Here is a 27,215-nt window from a genome sequence, read left to right as displayed (position 1 = left end):
TAAGATGTCGATTGCAAAGCATTTCTTTCCACTGGAATTGAAATGAACGAAAATTAACGGATAATAAAAAAGAACGCCATTGCTCGTTTTTGTTGTTCGCTGAACTTTCAATTCGGAAGCAGAAGAAAAAAAAAACTCTAACAGAAGTGCAAGTTTGACAAAGGAGACAATATTTCAAAAAAAAAAAAAAAAAAAAACCGAGTGAAATGAAAAAGGATATTTCGGAGAATTGTGTTTGACGACGGATTAATGAAAATATCGTGATTCGAAATTGTGCAGTGAAATGATCGATGAAGTGAAGGGACCGCACAAAGATCCACTTAATATCATTCATTTTTGAAAAAAAAAGAAGAGATTTGAGAGTTTTGCTGGATTTTGTTTTTAAATAAGCGGTGTTCGAAATTCGGTGTACTCTATTTATCAAGTGATCTTAGTGCGTAATAATACCATGTTGGATTCAAAAATTATTTGATTTTAGTCTGAAGTCGGATTAAAACCAATTTTCTATTTATTTTAAAACCAGTAAAGAAAGGCTAAAAGTCGGGCGGGGCCGACTTTATGATACCCTACACCACTTTGCTAATTTAGTAGAGTTCCGCATAACAATTAAAAGTTTTTATGGGAGAATTCAATCATACACGCTATGATTATAATTATTATTTAAAGTTCAAAGGACTAAATATGCCGAAGAATTTGTATCTTTTAAATTCGGAGTTCTATTGCCCATTTGGTGCACAATTAATTTGAAATCGGATAATAATATATATGGGAGCTGTATCCAAATCGGAACCGATCTCGTTAAATTTTGGCAAAGATATTTCTGAGCTGTATTTTATATATTTCCCTGAATATCGTTGTTACAGAGTGCATATTACGGCTGTGGGTAACAAATATAACAAATCGGATGAACAGTATATATGGGAGCTATAGCTATATCTGAACCGATCTTCACCAAATAGCTTCTAGACTCAAATCGGTCGTAAGTGCCAAATTTCATCCAATTTGCACAAATATTAGACGTTTGGTGCACAATAAAAGGTAAATCGGACGAACTTATATATGGGAGCTATATCCAAATCTGAACTGATCTCGATAAAATTTAGCAAATGTATTTCTGGGCTGTATTTGATATATTTCCCCAAATATTGTTGTTACAGAGTGCATATTACGGCTGCGGAGGACAAAAATAACAAATCGGATGAACAAAATATATGGGAGCTATAGCTATATCTGCACCGATTTCAAATTTGGCATACATATTTTCAGGTCCAATCTGATCGTACGTGCAAAATTCCATACTATTCGGACTGATATTACACGTTTGGTGCACAATAAAAGGCAAATCGGACGAAGATATATATGGGAGCTATATCTAAATTTTGACCGATTATCTCCAATTTCAATAGGGTTCGTCCTTGGGCCAAACAAATGATTTGTGCAAAATTTCATCTGAATAGGGCAACTAATGCAAACTGTACTTTGTTTACAAAAATACATGGACAGACGGACAGACAGACATGCATAAATCGACACAGAATGTGATTCTATGCAGATCATCAAAAGGAACTATGGGTCTATCTCGTTTCCTTTTGCCTGTTACAAACAAATGCACAAAGACATAATACCCTGACCACCTTGTGGTGTAGGGTATAAAAAGTCAGAAAATATCAGTCAGCATTGCCGACAGATGTATACCCTCCGCCAATGTCCTTTTATCAAAATAAATGTTGACTTGCGTTATGATTATTTAATTTTTACCCTGGATTGTACCGAAGAAATGGACAAATATTGACTATCCACTGCTTCCTTCACTCTATATGAGACATGTTATAATTTTTGGAAAATTTTGAAATGTGCCTGAGGTTCCAGATATAGTGGACCGATGTATTCCACTTCGTATAAAAACAATATTTAACGAAAATCTAAAACTTATATAGTTATTGATCAAAATTTTAGCCTTTTGTGAATAAGGAACCAGATGGAGTGAACTGATATATTCCATCTTCATATCAGACCTTGGGTTAATAAAAATATTGTAATGTAGGTAATTCGATGACAATCGGACTCTTTCACACTTTGTGGTTGGCGCTCTTAATGGAGTGGATCGATATTACCCATCTCCGAACTCGATCTAAGTTTGACAAAAATATTACGATCTACCAAGTTTGGACCAAATCGGATACTCCCTTCAGTTCCAAATGCCCTGAAACGGATTTGGTTCAAAAATACCGGGGGTCTAAACTCGCTATTTCGATGAGGCACGTTGTGGCCATATCTAATAATAATAATAATATAATAATATATAATATAAAACCTCTCTAGCCACATGACTGAGGTGATATAGGGTCTTAAAATATCAAAGCGATTGGTAATGGCGCTGTGTTTGGCCGAACTGAATTATTTATATCCTCCACCATGAAAAACCCCAAATTATATAAAAGTCTTTTTGAGAGTGCGGCTGCCTGGACCTTCAATTTTTTTATACCCTCCACCATACTATGGAGGGTATATTCATTTTGTTATTCCGTTTGTAACTCATCGAAATAATGATCTTAGACCAAACAAAGTATATATATTCTTGATCAGCCTAAAATTCTAAGACGATTTAGCCATGTCTGTCTGTCTGTCCGTCTGCCTGTCTATTGTAATCACGCTATCTTTCGAACGAATTGAGATAGAAGGCTAAAATTTTGAACACATTTTTATTTTGCCAGTAGGCAGGTTAAGTTCGTAAATGGGTCATGTAGGTCCACGTTTTCATATAGCCCCCATATAGCCCGTTTTCATATAGCCCCCACGTCTTCGTATAACCTCCATATAACTGTACCTCCCTATATTCGCTATTTTGATGATTTTAGCGACATTATTCACCGTAGTGGAAATTTCATATTTAGAGTTCGTAATGGGAAGTACAGTCTGTGACAGAAAATGGTCTATGCAGATCCAGGTCTTCGTATGGACCCCATATATCAGTACCTCCTTATATTCGGTATTTTGACGATTTTAGGTACAATACTCACCGCGTCGTACGGCTATATTCGGTATTTTTAAAAAGGTAACAGAATTTTTTGCGAATGATATCTTTTTCGACAATTTTCAAATTCGTTCTAAATGGTGAAGGGTATTCAAACTTCGGCCCGGCCGAACTTACTGCTTTTTTACTTGTTTTTTGAAGTCTGAATATTTAATATTTTGTAGGGTGAATAGCTTAATTACCAAATTTTAGAGAATTCGGCTTAAAATAGTGCTAGGATTTCCAGAAAAAAAATAATTTCCAAAAAAAATAATTATGCGTATCCTCGTAAAAGCGAAGTTAAATTTCTCAGACCTAGTTTTTTTCTGCCCTCCACAATGTGCAAACTAGATCCGTTATGATAAATTCTGAATTTAACTAGCAAAGACAAAAACCACGTATATACTACAAATCCGCGAAAAATACAGTAAAAACCATCAAAATACCGAATATCGGGAAGTACTGTTATATGGGGGCTATACGGAAACGTGACCTATACATACAATATTCCACACTGAAGCTAGAACCCATTACGAACTATAAACGTTAATTTTTGGACAAATCCGTAACAAAAAATAAATAAAACCGACAAAATACCGAATATCGGGAAGTACCGTAATATGGGGCTAAAAAAATGTGGACCTATATGTACAATGTTCCACCACCGGAGGAAGCCATTACGAACCACAAATACCATTTTTTAGACAAATCCGTAAAAAAAATGTGGAAAAATTCATCAAAATGTCGAATATCGGGAGGTACTGTTATATGGGGGCTATACGGAAACCTGGACCTAGATATTCAATGTTTCGCCAACGGAGCTAGAACCCATTATGAACCTAAAATGCTAATTTTTGGACAAATCGTTGGAAAAATGTGGCAAAAATCATAAAAATACAGGATATCGGATAGTACCGTTATATGGGGGCTATCCCAAAATGTGGACCGATATATCTCATTTTAAATACCAACCATTCTAGATACAATACATACTACTGGGCCAAATTTTAAAGCTCTATGTAAAATATTGTGGGCTGTATCGTGATTTCAACCGACAGACGGACATCGTTAAATCGACTTAAAATTGTATGCTGATCAAGAATAAATATATACTTTTTGGGGGCTATAGAGAATATTTAGAGACTCTACAAACCGAATAACAAAATTTAATATACCCTCTTCTCCAAGGTGGAGGGTACAAGAATTATCATTGTACTGCTTCTTATACGACGACATGGACCTGCACAGACAATTTTCTGTCATAGGCTGTAGCATCCATTACGAACTTCAAATACTAAATTTAAAACAATTCTGGTAAATAATGTCGCTAAAATCATCAAAATTGCGAATATTGGGGGTACTTTTATATGGGGGCTATACGAAGACATGGACGTGCACAAACAATTTTCTGTCATATGCTGTAGTATCTATTACGAACGTCAAATACCAAATTTGAAACAATTCTGGTAAATAATGTCTCTAAAATCATCAAAATACCCAATACGTGGACCTATTTTCAATACCAAAAGTCAAACAGACATGTGGGTATAAAATGTATATTTCGAGGTGTTACAAACGGAATGACAGACTTAATATACCCTCCATACTATGGTGGAGGGTATAAAAAACATGTAAAAAAGCAATAAGTTCGGCCGGACCAACCTTTGAATACCCTCCACCATTTGGGACGAATTAGGAAATTTTCAAAGAAAATAAAATCCATTAAAACTTCTGTTAAAATCTTACAAATACCGAATATCGGAAGGTGCCGATATGTGGGGGACATAGAATATAGTGGACCCATATAAATAATTCTATTTCATGTGGTAAAGTACTCACAAAGAACCACCTGTCTGAATTTTCAGACAATTCCGTTCGTTGAAAAATGTGGCTCAAATAATCTAATTATCGAATATCGGGGGGTACCGTTATATGTAGGCTATACGATATTGTGGACCTATATAAATAATTCTCTACCAGGCGATAAAGTGCTCACAAGGAACTCCTCGTGTTTATTTTCAGACAATTCCATTGAATAATGTGGTTAAAATTATAAAAATACCGAACATTGGGGGTACCGTTATGTGGGTCCGACAAATTTACGACTTTGAATAATGGCTAAGTTTTGACTCTCAAAAATAATTCCATGATCTCCATAGAAAATTTAAAGTTAAAGGACTTATTTTTATACCCTACACCAAAAGGTGGTCAGGGTATTATGTCTTTGTGCATTTGTTTGTAACAGGCAAAAGGAAACGAGATAGACCCATAGTTCCTTTGAATGATCTGCATAGAATCACATTCTGAGTCGATTTATGCATGTCCGTCCGTCTGTCCATGTATTTTTGTAAACAAAGTACAGTTCGCATTTATCACGCGATCCAAATGAAATTTTGCACAAATCATTTGTTTGGCCCAAGTACGAACCCTATTGAAATTGGAAATAATCGGTAAAAATTTAGATATAGCTCCGATTTGCCTTTAATTGTGCACCAAACGTGTAATATCAGCCCGAATAGTATGAAATTTTGCACATACAACCAAATTAGGCCTGAAAAGAAGTATGATAAATTTGATCGAAATCGGTTCAGATATAGCTATAGCTCCAATATATACTGTTCATCCGATTTGTTATTTTCGCCCTCCGCAGCGGTAATTCGCCCTCCGCAGCGGTAATCTGCAACAACAATATTTGGGGAAATATATCAAATACAGCTCAGAAATACCTTTGCTAATTTTTATAGAGATCAGTTCAGATTTGGATATAGCTCCCATATATAAGTTCGTCCGATTTACTTTTTATTGTGCACCAAACGTCTAATATTTGCCCAAATTGGATGAAATTTGGCTCTTACGACCGAATTGAATCTAGAAGCTAGTATGTAAAATTTGGTGAATATCGGTTGAGATATAGGTATAGTTCCCATATATACTGTTCATCCGATTTGTCATATTTGTTACCCACAGCCGCAATATGCACTCCGTAACAACGATATTCAGGGAAATATATCAAATACAGGTCAGAAATATCTTTGCCAAATTTTATCGAAATCGGTTCCGATTTGGATATAGCTCCCATATATATCTTTATCCGATTTCGAATTGATTGTGCATCAAATGGGCAATACAAGTCCGAATTTAAAAGATACAAATGCTTCGGCATATTTAGTCCTTTGAATTTTAAATTGTATTTATAATCATAGCGTGTATGATGGAATTCTCCCATAAAAACATTTAATTGTTATATGGAGCTCTACTAAATTAACACAGTGGTGTAGGGTATCATAAAGTCGGCCCCGCCCGACTTTAAGACTTTTTTACTGGTTTTATTATAGAAATTATACGTCAAACGTTACAGCCTAATAAACTAATCGCGAAAATTCCTTTTTGCTATTCCTCTAACTTTTACAAATGTTTTGCTGCAAACCATAGAACGGCAAATAAATCAAAACAAAAATTGAAAACATAAAAGAAAAAAAGAAAAGTTCAGAAAAAAAAATAACAAAAACTGAAATAAGAACCCAAACAATATACAAAAGTGTAAAGTGGACCACGCCAATGTGAATCCGGGAAACTGAGAATACCAACAAAAACGAAGAAAATGTCAACAATGATGATCCTAACAATTGTGGTAAGTTTCAGATGGAAAAAGCTGTTTTTCTTTTTCTTGTTTGTATTTATTTTTCGAAAAAGAAAGAAAATTCTAATTCTAGACAACCAACAAAAGATTCAGTCTATATTTCATAACGAAAGGGAACAACATTTGTAGGCGAACCAAGATAAATGGAAATGTCTGGCTAATGGTTTGCCATTTGAAATAGCCAAGTGACCCCCACTCGCAGGGAGACAGACAAACGCACCACCACATTATTTATATCCAAAAAGAACGGAAATGTTTATTTATATAAATGTGTGTCGGTATATTTATTTTCTTTTCCGGTTGCTTGCGACCACAATCGCCAACACTCATAACCCGGAATTCTAGTTGTGGAATTTATTCGTGTTCCGTTGATGGTTGCCAATAAATTGTAGTTTTTTTTTTTCATCCTTCTTTGGTGTTGGTTTTAACGCAATTTCGTCTTATTCTTCTCCGACAATTTGAATGCCAGGGTTATCTTCAAGGAGAGATTAACGATGTGTGGATACTTAGATAGGAAAAGAAAATAATGACCTCCTGAGATCTTAATTACTGAGAGCTATGGGTTACGGACATATAGTAGCTTAAAATTACAGCTTATCCAATAAAACACTGTCGGATAGTCTGGATAAGATAACCCAACAAAAGAGGAAAATTAAGATGATACGAAAGCAATCGGAGGTCAAAAGACGAAAATATTGAAAGGGTCTAAATGTTTGTATGAAAGTAAATATTAATATATCAGGGTGAGATAAAAAAACTGCAACCAATTTCAGACTGCTGTCATTTCTAAGCCACTCGTTCGACAAGTGTTTAAATTATCCCAGTAACAGCCCATTATATTGTTTACAAGTATACAAAAGCATTTTGGTGAGAATTTTCCAGAAAAAAAGTTATTCGTGATGGAATTCAAGCGTGATGGTGTGATTTCTTTATATTTGGCTGGAAAACCACAAGTGGCTATCGTTAGAGCACTCCAGCATTTAAATGTGAATAAATCTTTTGTGTCTCGTACCATCGCTAGTTACCGTCATACTAGTAGCGTAGCCCGACGTCTGGAAGGTGGACGGAAGAAAATAGCAACATCAGCAGAAATGGTTCGAAAAGTAAGGAAGCGACTTGAACGAAACCCACGTCGCAGTGGCGAAAAATGACTCTTGATCGCGATGGCTGAACATATCGCAATATACCATTCGGCAAATATGGAAAAATAAGCTCGGAAGGACTTACACCGCAACAGAACGAAAATAGACTCAAAAGGGCTAAAGAGTTGCTTCGCTTGGCCGAAAGTGGTGAACTGCCGAATTTGGTTTTCTCCGACGAGAAAACATTCGTTGTCCAGCAGTTTATAAAGAAACAAAATGGTCGTGTTTACTTGCCAAAGAGGTCAGCTGAAAATGTGCACCCTCGGTTGGCCATCAGAACTCAAGCGCCAGCTATGGTTGATGGTATGGGCCGCCATAACAGCCGATGGTCGCTCTCCGCTCGTATTAATCGACCGTGACATCAGAATAAATGCCGAATATTATCGCAAAAATATTCTGGAGGGTGTATTGAAGCATTGGGCACGCAAACATTTTGGCCGCAGACCTTGGACTCCAACTCCATTCCAACTGGACTCAGCACCATCGTACTCAGCACGCGCCACCCAAGAATGGTAGCAAAATAAGGTTCCTCACTTCATTTCCAGCGCACAATGGCCACCAAAATTTCCGAATACCAATTCGTTGGACTATTGTGTCTAGAGTATTTTGGAAAGCAAGATAAGGCAAAGTTGGCACAAAAGTGTCGGTCGATCGCCTCGAGCAAGCGTTTCGCCGGGAAATGGGAAAATGCCACAGAGCAAAATATGGGCAGCATTTGACGGTTTCATTGGCCGTTTGAAGGCCATAATTCGTGCCCAAGGTGACCAATTCGAACAAATCTAAACTTATTCTAAAATTTGCTGTTATTTCCGACATTTCATTCAATATCAGTTAAAAAATGTAAGAATTATGGCGTTTGAATTTGTTGCAGTTCTGTTGCTCTGCGGTATTTTGGCCCATTCCCAGCGAAGCGCTTGCTTGAGGTGGTCGACACTTTGCCATTTTTTAGTGCCATTCTTGGATGGCACATGCTGAATGCGATGGTGCTGATGAGTCGTGTTGGAATGTCCAAGGTCTGCGGCCAAAATGTGTGCGTGGCCAAGGCTATAATACACCCTCCAGAATATTTTCGCCATAATATTCGGCATATATTCTGATGCCACGGTCGATTAGTACGAGCGGTGAGTGATCATCGGATGTACCAAGTCTGAATGGAATCGGATGTTAATTTGGCGTTTATGGTCTTCATGGATATTCAAAATGTTGACCCTTTATGGGGGAGGTACAAACAGGAGAAGGAAGGACCGATATGTATTATTTTCAGAGCCGATCTAGTGTTAATAAAAATATTGGTGTGACTAATGTGAAGACAATCGGACTCTTACATCATATTTTATAGGAGTTATAATAATTTGAAATATTGACCTTTGTGGGGGGAGGTACTTTTAATCGAGTGGACCGATATTGTCCATTTTCCCACCTGACCTAGCACTGATGCAAATATTGAAACTAGCAAAGTTGGAGCAAAATTGGATTATCCTTACTTTGAAAATGTCGACCTTTTGTGGAGGAGGTAACAAAAGAAGTGGACCGATATTGCCCATCTCCGAACGCGATATAAGTTTGACAAAAATATTACGATGTACCAAGTTTGGATCAAATCGAATACTTCCTTCGAATATTTATATATTTATAATTTTATAATTTTTTTTGGAGTCCGCGGCGAATACTTGGAGGTATTACAACCAGAAGGAAAAATGTTCTATAGCCCCCATTTCGTGATGGAACATATAAAAAGCACAACTTGTTTGTATGGATTTCAAAAAATGCAGACTTTCTTCGAGCCAACGCACCAATCGTAACACATAGTCACAACTTCAAGGCCTAAATCGTTTCGACTGGACCTTGATGAGTCCATCTGCCAGTTATCTTAAATAATTTTATGTATATAGACTATTTTTTGAAGTATAATTTTCATTTTTTTTTAATTTTATTTTCAGCTTTTATTCCTTTTCACCGGATGTCAATCGCAAACCACCGTAGAACCTCCCGAATCCGAAGCAGAATCTAACCTCACAACAACAGTGAAGCCAACAACGACAACAAGTCAATATTCCGCCGTCTACGAAGCTCATGCCCGCCACTATTTGGAAATTGCCGAAAAGGGCTTCGAACACATCTACAATCGCAAGCGTGAACTATTCCATGGTCTGACCAAGAAACGTGTCAGCATCAGTGAGATCAATCAGGCCAATGTTCAACAGGAAATCGACAATGAATACTATCAGCTGGTCTACGAGTTGGCAGCGAATTTAAGTGTCATTCCGGTGAGGCGGTTGAAAAATGAAACACTGAGGCGTCAGGTACAACGTCTGTCCAAGTTGCAGTTGCATGGTTTGAATAGACATGACTATGAGCGGTCGAAGGCTTTGTTGCGTGTCATACAATCGTTTATAACATCGCCGTTGGTGTGTCAGAATGATTGTAAATCGGCATCGGATAAAAATGTTGCCTTTGAGCCGACCATTAAATCGTTCATTGAGCATAACAAGAACAAGGATCATTTGTATTTCTATTGGCTGAAATGGCGTCATGCCTTGAATAAGGATGCTAATTGGGCTCAGGATACGTTTTTGGAGTATGTGGATTTGTGGCGTAAAGCGGCTGCTTATAATGGTGAGTATGTAAGGAATTGGGAAGAGAAACAATATAAGAGGAAGAGGGAGAATTCTAAATCGTCCGAAATGGGAAAATTTTTAATGGTCCCTTATCTACAAAAGATATGAAATTAGTAAAAAACAGCTAAGTTCGGCCTCCACCATTTTGAAGGATCCTGAAAAACTTAAAAAATAGTAAAGAAAAGCCAAAGTCGGGCGGGGCCGACTATATGATGCCTGCATATTTAGTAGAGCACCCGTAACAAAAGACTTTATTTCAAGTAGATCATACCACCTATCAACATTTGGCCTTAGAGCAGTTATAGTTTGCTATAGAGTACATGATATCACTTGGACAAGGATTATATTAAAAAAATATATATCGGAGCCGTGTTGCCGATTGAAACATACGTCCCGAAATTCACTCCATTTGGGCTGATATTGGCCATTATTTGCACAATGAACCTGAAATCGAATTAGGGATATATATGGGAGCTACATCCAAATCTTAGCCGTTCTCGATAAAGTTTGGCAAAGGCTTTTCCGAGCTTTATAAGATATCAGGTACCAAATATCATTGTTGTCGAATGCTCATTACGAATGTGAGGGACTTAAACACCAAATCGAAGAAGTAAAATAGTATCAGTCGGTTTTGCCGACAGATGTATACCCCCAGCCTTGAGTTATGAACGTGACAGATTTGGACTATATCGACTACTTCTTGTACTTTATATGAAATATGTGAACATTTTCGGAAAATGGTAATATGCGTCAGGTAAAAGATATAGCGGACCGAAGTATTCCATTTTCATAATTCATCTAATGCAGACAAAATATATTGGTATTTGCAAAATTTGAAGGAAAACGAACATTCGTATCCAATTTTATCATAAACCATAAATTCCGACAAATTACATATTCATATCAGAATACTGGTTAAGAGAAATATTTAAATATAGCAAGTTGTAAAGAATCGCCGACTTGTTTCGCAAGTTATGACAGTTATAAGTTGGGATATGTATATCATTTTCACAACAGATCTTGTGTTAGAAATAATGTCTGTATGTGGGAAATTTGAGGAGATTAATGGATGCATTTGGATGCTTTTTTCCTTGAGCGTTTTGTTTTTAAAAAACTTAAACCCTATGTGGGGAGGTACCAGGAAAACTGGTCCGATCTCTACCATCTTTATAACAGATCTTGTGTTGATGAAAATATTGAGAAGCTCCAAGTCTGAATAGAATCGGATGTTAATTTTGCGTTTTATGAGCTTCATGGATACTCAAAATTTTGACTAGAAGTAGTGGACCGATATATCCAATCTCCACACCAGATCTTAGATCTTAGTAGAAATAATGGGACGTGTGTAATATGAAGAGAACCGAATTTTTTTTTCGGATTCTTTGCTCGTTTTGATTATTCAAAACTTAGGTCCTTTGTGTGGGAGGTACTAGAACGAATGGTCCGATATCTACCATCTTTATAAAAGATCTTGCGTTTATGAAAATATTGAAATGTGCCAAGTCTAAATGGAATCGGGTGTTAATTTAGTGTTTTAAGAGATTGATGGATATTCAACATTTTGACCTTTTGTGGGGGAGGTACTTGATGGAGTAGACCGATATTATCCATTTCCACTCTTGACCTAGCACTGACGCAAATATTAAGGTTTACAAAGCTGAAACAAAATCGGATTATAGATTCTCTTTCTGTGCAGAAAATATATATTTTTTAAAATTTTGACCTTTTGTGGGGGAGGTACCAGAGGGTGTGGACCTATATTGCCCATCTCCGAACTCGATCTAAGTTTGACAAAAATATTACGATGTACCAAGTTTGGACCAAATCGGACACTCTCTTCGAGAGTTATCATGCGCACCAGCCAGCCAGACAGACAGACAGACGGACGGACGGAATCGCTAGATCGACTCCAAATGCTCTGAAACGGGTTTGGTCCAAAGGGACCTAGGGTCTAAAACCGTTATTTCTACTAGGCACGTTTTGACCGTATCAAATGATATATACCCACTGTAGCCATATGGCTGAGGGTATAATAAAACATATATGGGAGCTATAGATATAACTGAACTGATTTTCTCCAAATTTGATGTACTTGCTTTTAGACTGAATTCGATCGGATGTATCAAACTTCAGGACTTTTTGACAGATATTGGCCATTTGGTACACAATTTACCCGAAATTTGTTGAGGATATATTAGGGAGCTATATCTAAATCTGATCCGATTATAACCAATTTCAATAAAGTTTTTGGGCCAAAAAAATATTGTTTGCAAAATTTCATCTCAATCAGATAATAATTGTGACCTGCATTTTGTTCACAAGAATACATGAACGGACGGACTGACATGCATAAATCAACTCAGAAAGTGATTCTATGAAGATCCTCGAAAGTAACTTTGCGTCTATCTCGCTTCCTTCTCCCTGCTACAAACAAATGCACAAAGACAACCTTTTACTATGTGGCGTAGGGTATAAAAAACCGTCGGAAAATACTACTTGAATATAGCATGTGGGCTATACGAAGACGTGGACCTATATAGACAATTTTCCGCACTCATTACGAGCTTAAAACTTTAAATACGAAATTTGAAACAATTCCGGTCAAAAGTGTCACTAAAACTATCAAAATACCTAATGTAGGGGGGTTCCGTTCTATGGGGCTTATATCATGGACTTATATAGACAATTCTCTTCCAGGCGGCAAAATACTCAAAAGGAACTCCTTGTGTGGATATAGTCAATTCTATTGAAAATTTTGGGGTACAGATATGGCCCATCTTCGACCTTGACCTGCATGCAGACAAGTGACGAGGTATCTGTCTAAAATTTTATCTTCCTATCTTAGTTCGTTTTGACTCTAGCGTGATTACAACAGACGGACGGACAGTACTAAATCGTTTTAGAATTGTTCGCTGATCTAGAATGGTGTAAGGTATAAAAATCGTCAACCCATGGAAGATCTTAAAAAGACCTTCTATCTACAGGAGACCCGGGAAAAGCCTTCAATTTTGGAAATAAAAATTAAAGCTTCTCCTGTTGTGTGTTTTCATAATCAATCTTTAAAAAAAAAAAAAAAAAAAGAAACATCATCATAAGTTTTCAAAATCATTAATTCCAACAAATGCACAAAAAAACACATGTTCAACACTCTCCAAGGATTGCCTGATGAAACCCTAACCATTTCACCTGCCCATCTAGCCTTGGGCAACGAACACTCCTCAATGAAATATGATAATGTCCTTCAATCGACTACAACTGAGCTGCCTCTTTCCTTTTTCTCTTACTCACCCCAATTCACCCCAATAAAAATGCAATTGAGATTTTCATTGAACTGCAATGGGGAAAGAATTGCACCTTACATCACAAAGACATTACACATGCACACCATTACACTTGCACACACACACACAAGTCAGCTCTTAATTATTTCGATTATCTCCCATGTGCGTAGAAAATTATACAACATTGGAATTATCTAACCCCGTGTGATGCACCTCCTTGCCGCATCAAAGTCGTCGAAAGTTAATTCCTTTGATTGTCCAACCAAGATGGGATGGAATTCTTATCTGACAAAGATTCGATTAGATTTCAAGAAATAGTCATCATTTGGCCGAGAGTAACAAATTACCAATCAGCCTGTCGTTTAGTTTAATTACATTTTGAGTTGCATCTTGAAATTTGAATTCATTTGAAAATCGATTGATTATTCCTATTGAAATACAATGAGACTTTATACTGAGAAGTTAAAAGTGAAGGGAGGTATGGAAATAGGGGAAAATAAATTGGAAATTGGGCCAAAAAAATGATGTAACACCTCGAAATATTGGTCCAAGACATTGCTGTGTATGTCCGTCTTTCCATATTTAATTCTAATCACGCTACGGGTCGCAATTATGGACCGATCACGCAATTATGCATGGAGGTGGGTTTAAGGTCAAAACAGAAATCTAATGTTGGGGGAGATGATCCGTCAAATACCGATGCTTTTTTAGAGATAGCATGTTTTTGGAAAATATTGGTTCCAGATCTATGATGATTATTCGAAAGAAGGAGCATTTAGCTTCATTATTTGCTTTTATTATGTAATAAGTATTGGGAAGGTTTTTTAGGGTAATCTTCATTCTAGTCAAAAGGGTTTCAGATTTACAGATCAAATTTTCGGCCCGCCCGACTATAGCCTTTGCTTACTTGTTAAATGTAGAAAATTTTCAAGTTTTTGTAAAGCAAAAAAATGGATCAATGGAAAATTTCCCTTCTATGAACTACAGGCAAACAAGTGGACATGGCCAGATCGACCCCAAATGTCATCTGCAAAAAATCCTGTGAGACAAAATCCAATCCAAATCCAACAAGTAAAAAAGCAGATAAGTTCGGCCGAGCAGAACTTTTAATACCCTCCAAAATTTTGAAGGATCTTGAAACAAATCGTCGAAAAATACCACTCAAATGAAAACCGTTACTTGGGGGCTATACGAAGACGTGGACCTGATTTCGAACTTCAAATACGAAATTTGGAACTATTCAGTTCAATAATGTCGCTAATATCATCAAATTTGAAACAATTCCGGTGAAATACCAAATATCGGGGGGTACCGTTATATGAGGAGTCATACGATATCGTGGACCTATGTAGACAATTCTCTTCCAAGGGAGCAAAGTACTTAGAAGGAACTCCTTGTGTGGATTTTCTGACAATTCTATTGAATAATGTGGATAAAATCATGAAAATATCGAATGTCGGGGGGTACCGTTATATGGTACGATATAACGATATCGTGGACCTAAATAGACAATTCTCTTTCAGGGGAGCAAAGTACTCAGAAGGATCTCCTAGTGTGGATTTTTAGACAATTCCATTTAAAAATTTGGCTACAATCATCAAAATACCGAATATCGGAGGGTATATACGATATCGTGGACCTATGTAGTCAATTCTCTTACAAGCGGCAAGTACTCACAAAAAACTCCTGTGTAGAATTTCAAGCAATTCCATTGAAAAACGTGCTAAAATCATCAAAATACCGAAGTTTATGGTGGATCTACCAAATAGTTCTTTTTGGAAATTCGCACTAAAACTGTATGAAACGTACTAAAATGTACTAAATTTTGTACCATTTCGTATCATGTGAACGGTTAGAGATAAAAACTTGAAATTTGGAATGCAAATCTAGATTGAGGAGTAGGGTCGATGTAATAAAAGTACACGAAAAGTACCAAACGGTACTAAATTTGGTACAATTTGAATTTTTAGGAATCCTAATATTTGAAATGAACATTACTGGCGGAGTGTAGGATTGGAATATGAAGATAGTTTACGAAATTTGTACTTATGTGCACGAAAAGTATTAAATGGTACTCAATTTGGTACAATTTCAATAGACTTGGAGACCTGAAATTTAGAATTAAGATTAATGCTGGAATGTAAGATTAGGATATGAAGAAAGGTTTGGAAATTCGTACACATGTGTACAACATGGTACTAAATTTGGTACAAATTACATTTTGGGAGAACCAGTAGAGATGGAATTCGGAAATTTGGATATACGATTATTATTGGTAAGATATATGTAGTTATGGACATTTATACTTATATATACTAAATGGTAATCAATTTGGATTTGGGTGAACCAATAGAGCTGGCGTCCTGAAATTTGGAAATAATATTACGGTCGGAGTGTAGAATTGTGATATGGAAGTAGTTTTGGAAATTTGTACTTATATGAACAAAAAATTACTAAATCTGTTACAACTTCGATTTTAGAACCGATACAGATGGAATCCTAAGAAACTGTTGGAGTGTAGGATTAAGAAATGCATGCTTATGTGTATTAAATGGTACTAAATTTGGTACAATTTTGATATGGTTGATCCGGTAGAGATAGAATCCTGAATTACGGAAATTTGAACTTATGTGTAATAAGTGGCATTCTGAAATCTGGCTGGAGCTAGAATTTTGAAATTGTGCCTGTGGGCAGGGGTAAGATAAGACTGGGTTTTTGCTATACAAAACTATTTTTGGGAAGTTGTGATGATTTAGGTGGGTGTTTTTGTAAAAGTGTGTGTGGCAAATGTATTAAATGGAACTAAATTCGATACAAATTCGGTTTTGGTTTGGAACGGATTGGTCTAGAAATTTAAAAATTGACATTTTGGTCTCTGCTTGTGGGTAGGGCTTAGATAATGAGTTGAGTTCGGAAATTTGTTCAGAAAGCATACGAGGGACACTAAATGGTATTAAATTTTGCATTATATGAACGAATACTGCTTGAAATCTGAAATTTGGCATTAGGATCACTGTTAGTGTGTAGGGTTGAGATTTGGAGGTGATTTTGGTAATACGTACTAAAAAGTACAAAATGATACTAAATTGGGTAATTAAGTTAGGAAATGAATTGTAAGTCTAAAATTTTCATTGAGGTCACATTTTGTATGGTCGGGTTGATACATGGCGGGGGATTTGAAAATACGAACAAAAAAATACGAAAAGTACCAAATAATGTTAACTTTGGTATATGAGGAAGGAATAGAGCTGGACATCTGAAATTTAAAGTGAGAGTCTTTTATGTTGTGCAGGATGGATGTACGTATGGTACACGGATGGTACACGTATTGTTATTTTGTCGAAAAACCCTTTAGTTTTTCTATTCTATGTGAGATATGTACTAAATTGAACTAAATTCCAGTACAATTCCGTTGTGGATGAACGGAAGAAGCTGGTAATGTTAAATGTTGGTATTTAGATCCCTGATGGTTGCAGGTTTGCGATAAAAACGTGGTTTTGGAAATTTACTAAATTTGGTATAATTTAGTATTGAGTGAACAGATAATGCATAAAATCTAAAATTTGGCATAAGGTTTACCGTTCATGTGTAGCCTGGACATGTGGAGGTAGTTTGGGGAATGAATTGTACGAAAAGTACTAAAATACTACATTTTGTATTGAGTGAAGAGATAGGGATAAAATTATGAAATTTTATATTTAAATTACTGATGGTTTCTGTGCTCGAGATTTAACGGTGGTTTGGAAATGTGTTCCAAATTTATACGAAAAGTTTTAAATGGAACAAGTAAGCAAAGGCTACAGTCGAGCGGGGCCGACCGTTGAATACCCTACAACACTATAATAAACGATACAGTTCATATAGGCGAGATACTCGAAAGAATTCCACAAGATATTGTGACAAATAATAAAAGAAAACCATCACGTTTCGTTCTCTAATTTTCGAATAATAGCAACTTAAACTAATTTGGTCATTTTCAATTTATTGGTAGATGTTGCACTTAAATGGTTTTCCTAGATCTATAACCAATATTTCCCAAAAACCTATAATCTCTCAGAAGTGGCAAATGATTAACATTTATTATTGGTTTTTGACTGAAACGCATATATATGAGATACAGACATTTGACTATATTCTTCTACGAAATCAGCGTTAACGAAATAGTTAGAAGTGCGTCTTTCCTGTATTTGTGAATTTTCCAAAAAGTCACTGGAATTGTCATTTTCGTATTTTGTCTACAAAAGTTGGCAAACTCCTTCACACATTGAATATTTTTGGATGGCCATCCAAAACTGCTAGGCTTTTGCAATGCCCGGTAACCCCCATTTAAATGTGCGTGAGGATCGGACAATAATTACGACCTGCTGACAATTTTGCAGTTTTTTCGGTCCATTTCAACCCCTAAATATATGGCGATCATCTCCAAAAAGAGTAGGCTTCTATTCTGACCCTCATCTGGTCCCTATGAAAAATTTCGTTAGGATCGGGCCATAAATGCGATCTGTATATGATATCCTAACTACTTAGTTTTGTTGGCTGTAGAAATATTACCAAATGTTTAATTCAAAATGAAAATATGACAAAATTGAAAATATATGAGAAATTGTTTCAAAATCAATATTTTCATCTTTAGAGAGATATTTTTATGCGATTTTTTTATACGTTTTTTGTTTCCTGCCAAGGGGCCATTCTGAATTAATGAGAACTGTCGAAATCAGTTCAGCCGTTCTCGACATAAAAGAGATCTTTCAAGCATATCTTCTTTGATAGACATATATATCGCGCATATTTTGCTATATATCCGATTTGTTGGATGTTAACATCAATGTAAAGGTCAGAAGTAACCCTGTCATGGCTTTGTGATTTCGCCGGGATTTAAAATATTCGCGGTTTAATGAAAAATTCCGAATTTTTTCAATACAAAAGATATGGTCTATTTTACCCGCTAAATATAATCCGATGGCCACCCAAATTGGTAGGCTTCTTCCCCGCCCTAAGCTCTAGCTACATGCGAAATTCCGCGTCGATTGGTCTATAAATGCTACCTGTATAGCTAGTATAGCAGTATTTGGTCCATTTCACCCCCTAAACATTTGGCGATCATCTCCAAAAGAAATAGGGTTCTATTCTGACATTAACCCCACCTCCATACTAAATTTCGTGAAGATCGGACCATAATTGCGACCTGTAGAGTGATTACAAATTAACATGGACAGACGGACAGACGGACGGACGGACATACATAGCTAGATCGCCTCAGATCGGCGAGCTAGGAAGATCCATATATACTTTCCTATATGGGAAACCAATATTTCGAGGTGTTACATAAATTCTGGCCCAATCAAACTTATAATACCCCCAACACATAGTGTTGTAGGGTATAACTAAATTTAGCATTGTGTGAGTGGCACTAGGACTGAAGACCTAAAATTTAATTTGAGGTCTCTGTTGGTATCTGGAATGGAGATATGGACATAGTTTTGGAAATGTGTACTATAATTACACAAAAAGTACAAAATTGTATAAAATTTCATATTCAGTGAATAAAGCTAAAATCCTTAAATTTGATACTAAAATTGTACGAAAAGTACTAAATAGTACTAAATTTTGGTATTGGGTGAAGGGATGAGGTTTCAATCTTCAAATTTCATATTTAGGTCTCTGTTGTTTTATGGAATTGATATATAGAGTTGGTTTTGGAAATGTGTACTATAATTGCACGAAAAGTACTAAATAGTACTGAATTTGGAATTGGGTGAAAGAATAGAGCTGGATACCCGAAAATTTAATTTTGAAATATCAGTTGGTGTCTGGAATTGAGATTGAGTCAGTGATTTCGGAAATGTGTACTATTATTATACGAGATGTACTAATTGGTACTAACTTGGCTATTGGGTGAAGGGATAGAGCTAAAATCCTGAAATTTGTTATGGATGTTGATATGAAGTGGTACGAAAATGGGTATTTTGTGAATAGAGCTGGAATACCGAAATTTAATGTTGAGGTCTGTGTTGGTACTAAAATGTTTCGAAAAGTGCTAAATGGTACTAATTTAGGTTCACTGTTGGGGTCTATGATGATTACATGTAGATTGTTTTGGCTATGCGTACTAAATGTTACTTGGTATTGGGTGAGGGGATATTGAGGTCACAGTTAATTTCTGGAATTTACATATAGCGACGTTAAAATAGTTTTGAGCAAAAAAATTGGATTTGGGCCCACTGTACAATGGTTTTACTAATATCATTCTCGATAAACTTCAAAATGAAAATTTGATGGAAAAGATAAACATTTTCTTATTATTCCTTCCGAAAAAGGAAAAGCTTAAATATTATATCAAACCTTGAAATTTAGTTGAGTTTTAAGAAGTTTTGATTAAAAAAATTGTCAAACTAAACAAAGTGGGCCTTTTGAGAGTTATAAAGGCCTAATACGAACACGTTGGAAATAAACTATAATTTTAAGGTGGACTTATATCTGACGACTTGCTAATGCTTGTATATGCGAAAAAATATCCCACTTGGCAAGCACTTGTTTGGTTCTATAGCCTTAAATGCATGAAAAACGGATGATATATTGAATATACACACCCCTGCAGAACATTTTGTCCTCAAATGTCAATTTGGAATATTTCATAATAAGAACTTTCTTCAATGAGGTCACATTACAATTTGAGGTCTCGAATACAATTAGCAGCCATCGTTATTAACGAACCTATAATCAATAGCCATAATGCAACGTCTATTTCGACCTCCAGTTTAAAGATTAAATTGAACATTACGAAACATTCATGCATTCGTCCTTATAACTTCACAACACTTAACATCGGCGTGAATGCATGTGTGTGTGTGTGTAATTGTTCATGTGTTTCACTAATTCCCCTCCCCCCTTTTCCGACAGGTCATGTTACCCCCTCCCGTACATGGTACTTGTATTACGATACGGAGAATTTCCAACGTGAACTTGAAGATGTTGTATGGGAAATAATGCCGCTGTATCAGGAGCTGCATGCCTATCTGCGTCACTGGGCACGCCATCAATACGGCAAGCATTTGACCGATGCCACAGATGGTGCCATTCCGGCACCGGTAATGGAACAGATCATAACACAAGATTGGTATGCTAATCCCATCTTTCGTATACCCTTTCCCAAACATTTGCTGCCAACGGTCAAGCAACGTTTGGAAGAGGTGATGGACACGCCGGTACAGATGATAAAGAAAGCCTCCGAATTCTATGAATCGATGCAGTTGAATAAATTAAACAAGTAAGTGTGAATGGTGTGGTCACTTGAAGGCAGAGAAGATGTGATGTGACAATTTCTTGCCCATCTCCATTTTAGAACATTCATGGACAAATTTGTGCGTCGCATCAACGAAGATGACCCGAATAAGGTTTGCCGTGTCGAGGTGTCATATTTTCCACCAGATGTTGCGCTGCGGTTTTGCAATAAGGTTAGCAGTGATATAATGAGTTTTCAATATTTGTTTTAATATTGAAAAAATATTTCTGTTTCTAGGTGGACTATCGACCCTTCCTGCAAATGCATGGTCATGTGGCTGAGTTGCAATACAACATGTATAAAGCCCACTTGCCGGTTGGCTTGGACAACGAACCTTGCCCTGGTTTTGGTAGTGCATTGGGTGAGGCATTTATTATTGCTGCTGGAACACCAAGGCATTTAAGCCGCTTGGCCATAGTGGTCAATGATACACTGCCTCCGGAACAGTCACTTAATCGTTTGTTTCGAATGGTGAGTATTACGGTGGGGGTTTTAAAGATTTCTAGGACCATAAAAAGAGGACTACGAAAGAAGATTTTTAAGCATTTCTAAGACCATTACAGGACAACTAAAAACGTTGATTTTTAAGGATTTCTTCGGCTATTTAAAGACGACTATAGACGTGGATTTTTTACGAGTTCTAGGACCATACAAGGAATCTGTAAAAAATGGTCCTAGAAATTTTCAGAAACCCCACGTTTATAGTCGTCCTTGTTTGGCCCTAGAGGCCTTTAAAAAATCGTTTATAGTCGGCCTCGTATTGTACTTTTAGCCATTGAAAAATTTTAAAGGTATATAGGTGCACGCAAAGACATTTTCTAGGACCTTACATACACCACTATAAAAATGGATTCTTCAACGGATATTAAGGACCTTACAAGGACGGAAATAAACGTGAATTTTACAATGATTTTTAAAACCATACCAGAACTACCATAATCGTTCATTTTTGAATGATTTCCAGGACATTACAAGGACGACTTTTAATGTGGATTTTTTAATGGCTAAGAGTACAATTCGAGGACGACTATAAACATTTTTTTAAAGTCTTTTAGGGCTAAAAAGAACGACTATAGTCGTGGGGTTTCTAAAAATTTTTGGGATCATTTTATACAGATTTCGAAGACCATACAAGGACAACTATATTTGGGCTTCTTGGATCATACCAGGACGATCATAAATGTGGATTATATAAAGGTTTCTAGAACAAAACAAGGACGACTATAAATGCGAGTACTTATTTAACGTGAAATTAAAAAAAATCTGAGTCCTTATAAGGGCGACTATAAACTTATTTTTTTAAGGATTTCTATAAACGTGGATTCTTTAAAGATTTATAGAGTCTACAGGTACTACCATAAACGTGAATTTTTTAAGGATTTCTGGGACCATACAAGGAAGAATATAAACATGGTTTTTTAATGATCTCGAGGACCACACAAGGACGACTATAAACGTGGATTTTTAAAGGATTTCTGGGACCATACAAGGAGGACTATTAACGTGGATTTTTTAAGGATTTCCCGGATCATAAAAAAACAACTTTAAACATGGATTCTTTAAAGATTTCAAGGACTATAAAAAACCGACTATAAACGTGGATTTTTCAAGGACTTCTGGGACCACACAAAGACTACTATAAATGTGGATTCGTCTTAGATTTCTAGGTCCATAGAAGGACGACTATAAATGTGGATTTCTTAAGAATTTCGGAGATCATATAAGGACGACTATATACGTGGGTTTTTTATGGATTTTTGGGACCATACAAGGAGGACTATGAATGTCGATTTTTTAAGGATTTCCAGGACCATAAAAAAAGCTATAATCGTGGATGTTTTGAGGATATCCGGGACCATACAAGGACGACTATTAACGAAGATTTTTTAAGGATCTTTAGGACCACACAAGGAGGACTATAAATGTCGATTTTTTAAGGATTTCCAGGACCACATAAAGACTACTATAAATGTGGATTTTTAAAAGATTTCTAGGGCCATAGAGGGACGACTATAAATGTCGATTTTTTAAGGATTTCCCGGACCATACAAAGCCAACTATGAACATGGATTCTTTAAAGATTTCTAGGACCATACAAGGACGACTATAAACGTGGATATCTTAAGGATTTCTGGGACCATGCACGGACGACTACATACGTGGATTTTTTAATGATTTAAGGGACGATGCAAGGACGACTATAAACATGGATTTTTTATGGATTTCTGGGACCATACAAGGACGACTTTAAACGTGGATTTTTAAGGATTTCTAGGATCATAAAAGGACAACATAAACGTGGATTTTTTAAAGATTTCTAGGACCATAAAAAGAACAACTATAAACGTGGATCTTTTAAAGATTTCTAGGACCATAAAAGGACAACTATAAAAGTGGATTTTTAAAGATGTCTAATACCATACAAGGACGACTATAACCGTGGATTTTTAATGGATTTTAAGGACCATACAGGGACAACTTTAAATGCGTATTCTTTAAAGATATCAAATACAATACAGGGACAACTATAAATGTGGATTCTTTAAAGATGTCTAATACCATACAAGGACGGCTATACATATGGATTTTTTTAAGGATTTCTGGGACCATACAAGGACGACTATAAAAGTGGATTTTTTTAAGGATTTCTGGGACCATATAAAAGTGGATTTTTTAAGGATTTTTAAGGACTTTTTAAGAATTTCTAGGACCATATAAAGGCTATTATAAACGTGAATTCTTTATAGATTTCTAGGGCATAGAGGGACGACTATAAACATGGATTTCTTGAGGATTTCCGGGACCATCCAAGGACGACTATAAACGTGGATTTTTTAGGGATTTCTGGAACCATGCAAGGATGACTATAAACGAGGATTCTTTAAAGATTTCTAGGACCATAGAAGGTCGGCTATAAAGGGGATTGCTTAAGGATGATACAAGGACGACAATCAACGTGGATTTTTTTGTTGTTGTTATAGTGATTTCTAAGACAATACAAGGACGACTATAAAAAGTGTATTGTTCAAGTATTTCCAGGACATTACAAGAACGACGATATATGTGGGTTTTTTTAAGATAATGCACATTTATTAACGTGGATTTTTTTAAAAATCTTATTGACTTCGATTTTTAAAGGAATCGTAATCCTTGGAGTTTCTAAAAATTTCCAGGATCAACGGGACCAGGACAACTATAAACGTGAATTTTTGAAGGATTTTTATAACAATACAAGGGCTACTATAAACGTGGTGTTTTGAAGGATATAGTGATTCCTAAGGCAATACAGGAGCTGTTCAAGTATTTTCAGGACATTACAAGAACGACTATATATGTGGGTTTTTTAAAGATAATGGACAACTATTAAAGTGGATTTTTTAAAAAAAATCTTAGTCCAAAAGGACGACTAAGGAGTGGAGTCTCTAAAGTTTTCTACAGTCGTTCATATCGGTCCTGGAAGTTTTTTATGATCCTAGAAATCTTTAGAAGGGTTTTTTAGTTTTTTTTTTTTTTTTTTTTTTTTTTTTTTTTTGTAAGATGTCTAGTTGGCCTATTTTTAAAGGTTTATAGGGCGTCTACAAACGTGGATTTGTTTAGGATTTATTTAGGACGATAAAAGGATTTTTAAAAATGTGGAATCTCTAAGACCATACATGGACCATGAATGGGGATTTTTTTCTTGATGTCTGGTGCCAATTCTAACGAGCCTTACTTTTTTAGCATTCAACTCAAAATCTCTATCTTACCTTGCAGGGCGTCCACACCATTATGGCCATACCACAATACTTCATCAATGATAAATACTTAGTGGATGTCATGGATGGACGGATAAGTCCAAGGGAGTATAATTGTGCCTATTGGAAACTGCAACATAAATATGCTGGGGTAGTGCCACCCAGTCGCCGCAATGAAATGAGTTTTGATCCCGACTATAAATTCTACAAGGGTCTAAGTCCAGATCGATCGAATACAATGTGAGTAGATATTTTAATTTTTTTTTTCCATTTTTTTTTTTATTTAGACCTTCTCTTTTTGGACCTACAGCAAATTTATATCCGAAGTTTTGGGTCTACAATTTTATCGTTCATTCTGTATGTTGAGTGCTGAATATAAACCCGGCAATCCGGAACATCCTTTGTATAATTGTGATTTTTATAATAGCACGGCGGTGGGAGATGTTGTCAAGTGAGTGACGTATTTCAACATTAATATTAAGTGGTTGTATTTATTGAAAATACATTTTTTTGTAGAAAAATGATGAAAATGGGCGCCACTAAACATTGGCGTGACGTCATGGCCATTGCAACGAAAGAGCGCCGCCTAAGTGGCCAGGGTGTTATGGAATATTTTGCACCTCTGTACATTTGGCTCAAGGAACAAAATAAGAAACTCGGTCTCATACCGGGATGGGATGATGACATACGTAAGTTTTGTTAAAGAGAAGTAATAAAACGTTTATCGAAATTATATTTTTTTTTTTTTATTTCTTTGCAGAATGCGGAAATTATTTCTAAGATTTGAACCTGTTATTTTAGATTTTGAACAAGTTATGCGAAAATCTCTAATTGTAAATAAATAAACCAAGTAATCACTATTCAACAATTAAAATTTTTCAAGTTGTGTTGTTATTTCCAAGCAATAAATTAAGATTCCAACTGCCATAGGATAGGATAGCAAAATGAATGTTCTTCATTGCATTTTGGCCCATTAAAGGACCTCAATGAGGCCAGAAATAAACTAGTATTTTCAGGCATATTTGATTGCTCCTATATATCGGACTATTTGAATTCTTTAACAGGTCATTTAAAATCTACCTCAATTCTTCATTTTAAAATCTTACTTAAATAGACTTCCTTATAAGTTCCTGAAAATTTTTAAAATCCAATTTTTTGCCCTAAAATCCCCATAACAATCTTTAAAAATCTACGTCAATATACGTTTTTGCATCAACCTGAAAACAAATTTAAATTAATGTTTAAAATATTTAAAAAATATTGAAAAAAGGTCAAAGGTCAAAGTCAGTCTTTATTAATCTGCGTTTATGTAGTATCATTATCCTAAAAATCATTACTAACCCACTTACACATTCATCCATCAATGGCACCTATAAATTTTTTAAAATTAAACATAAATAATCGTCCTGAAATGGACATGGAATTGGATTTGCATTGAATGTCCTTGAAAATTACAAAAAAAAATGTTTTTAATAGTGGTACTTGAATGCTCCTGCAATTATCCATCAAAAACTCTATTAAAGACATCTTCGGAAGATCGTAGATATCTTTAAAATTCACCTTTATAGTCATTCTTGTATGGTCATAGAAATCGTTAAACAATTCTCTACTATTTCCTTTCATGGTCCTAAATATCTTTAAAAATCCTCTCAATAGTCGTCCTTTTAAGGTCCTCAAAATCTTAAAAACTGCGTTCTATTACCATTGTGGTCCTAAAAATCTTAAAAAAAACAAGTTTATAGTCATCCTTGGATGGTCCTAAAAGTTTTTAAAAAATTCATTTTCTGGGCGTCCATGTAAAGTCCTAGAAAACATTAAGATATCCACTTTTTAATCGTCCTTGAATCGGCTAGAATTTATAAAAAAAATTGATTTTTATAATCGTCCTACTGTGATCCTACAAATCTTTAAGACGTTTACAGTCGTCCTTGGATGGTCCTAGAAATCGAAAAAACATGTTTATAGCCGTCCTTGTAAGGTAATAGAGATCCTTAAAAATCCACATTCATAATCGTCTTTGTGAAAGCATAGCCATTTTTAAATATTATAAATTTAAACACTTCCTTATAAGGTACTAGAAATCTTTAAAATCCTCCTTTATAGTCGTTCCTGTGAAGTCCCACAAATCTTTAAAAACAGCGTCTAGTTGTCTTTTTAAGGTGCTTAAAATCGTTAGAAAAATCCTTGTTTATAGTCCTTCTGTAAGTTCCTAAAAATCTTCAAAAAATGCATGTTCATAGTCATCCTTGTAGAGTCCTAGAAATATTTAAAAAATATGCGATTGTATAAGTCCTTTTAATGTCCGAGAAATCTTTTAAAAATCCACATTTATGGTCTTTCTTATAGGGTACTAGAAAGCTTAAAAATCCAATTTATAGTCGTCCTAAACATCGTTCGAATACCCACATTTATAGTTGTCCTTGTAAAGTACTAGAAATTTTTAATAAAAGTCACAACTATAGTTGTCCTTGTAATGTGCTTTAAGTCTTTAAAAAATCATCGTTT

General features: G+C 35.7%; 1 protein-coding gene across 2 annotated transcripts; it reads left to right on the top strand.

Moving 5' to 3' along the window:
• LOC101897093 (angiotensin-converting enzyme) lies at positions 1–25,584 on the top strand. Of its 2 annotated transcripts, none has more exons than XM_005179956.4 (10): positions 1–433; positions 6,446–6,644; positions 9,736–10,411; positions 20,595–20,961; positions 21,037–21,148; positions 21,214–21,447; positions 24,730–24,950; positions 25,021–25,161; positions 25,227–25,399; positions 25,471–25,584. In XM_005179956.4, exons 2-10 carry the CDS (start codon positions 6,615–6,617, stop codon positions 25,488–25,490), a joined length of 1,974 nt encoding a protein of 657 aa, XP_005180013.1. In that variant the 5' UTR covers positions 1–433; positions 6,446–6,614; the 3' UTR covers positions 25,491–25,584. The 2 variants fall into 2 exon arrangements, with proteins under 2 accessions (XP_005180013.1, XP_011291054.1); XM_011292752.3 differs by having other exon boundaries at positions 6,372–6,644.
• Positions 25,585–27,215: the final 1,631 nt, after the last annotated feature.

Source organism: Musca domestica, unplaced genomic scaffold (assembly GCF_030504385.1).
Source record: "Musca domestica strain aabys unplaced genomic scaffold, Musca_domestica.polishedcontigs.V.1.1 48, whole genome shotgun sequence".
NCBI classification, from domain to species: Eukaryota; Metazoa; Arthropoda; class Insecta; order Diptera; family Muscidae; genus Musca; species Musca domestica.
This window is presented reverse-complemented; position numbering and strand designations above follow the sequence as displayed.

Excerpts from the sequence above, each read along its gene's own strand:
- LOC101897093 (XM_005179956.4), top strand. The coding sequence starts at position 6,615 with ATGTCAACAATGATGATCCTAACAATTGTG. Across the intron at positions 21,448-24,729 it reads TTAATCGTTTGTTTCGAATG|GGCGTCCACACCATTATGGC; the intron begins GTGAGTATTACG and ends CTTACCTTGCAG. Across the intron at positions 25,162-25,226 it reads GCGGTGGGAGATGTTGTCAA|AAAAATGATGAAAATGGGCG; the intron begins GTGAGTGACGTA and ends ATTTTTTTGTAG.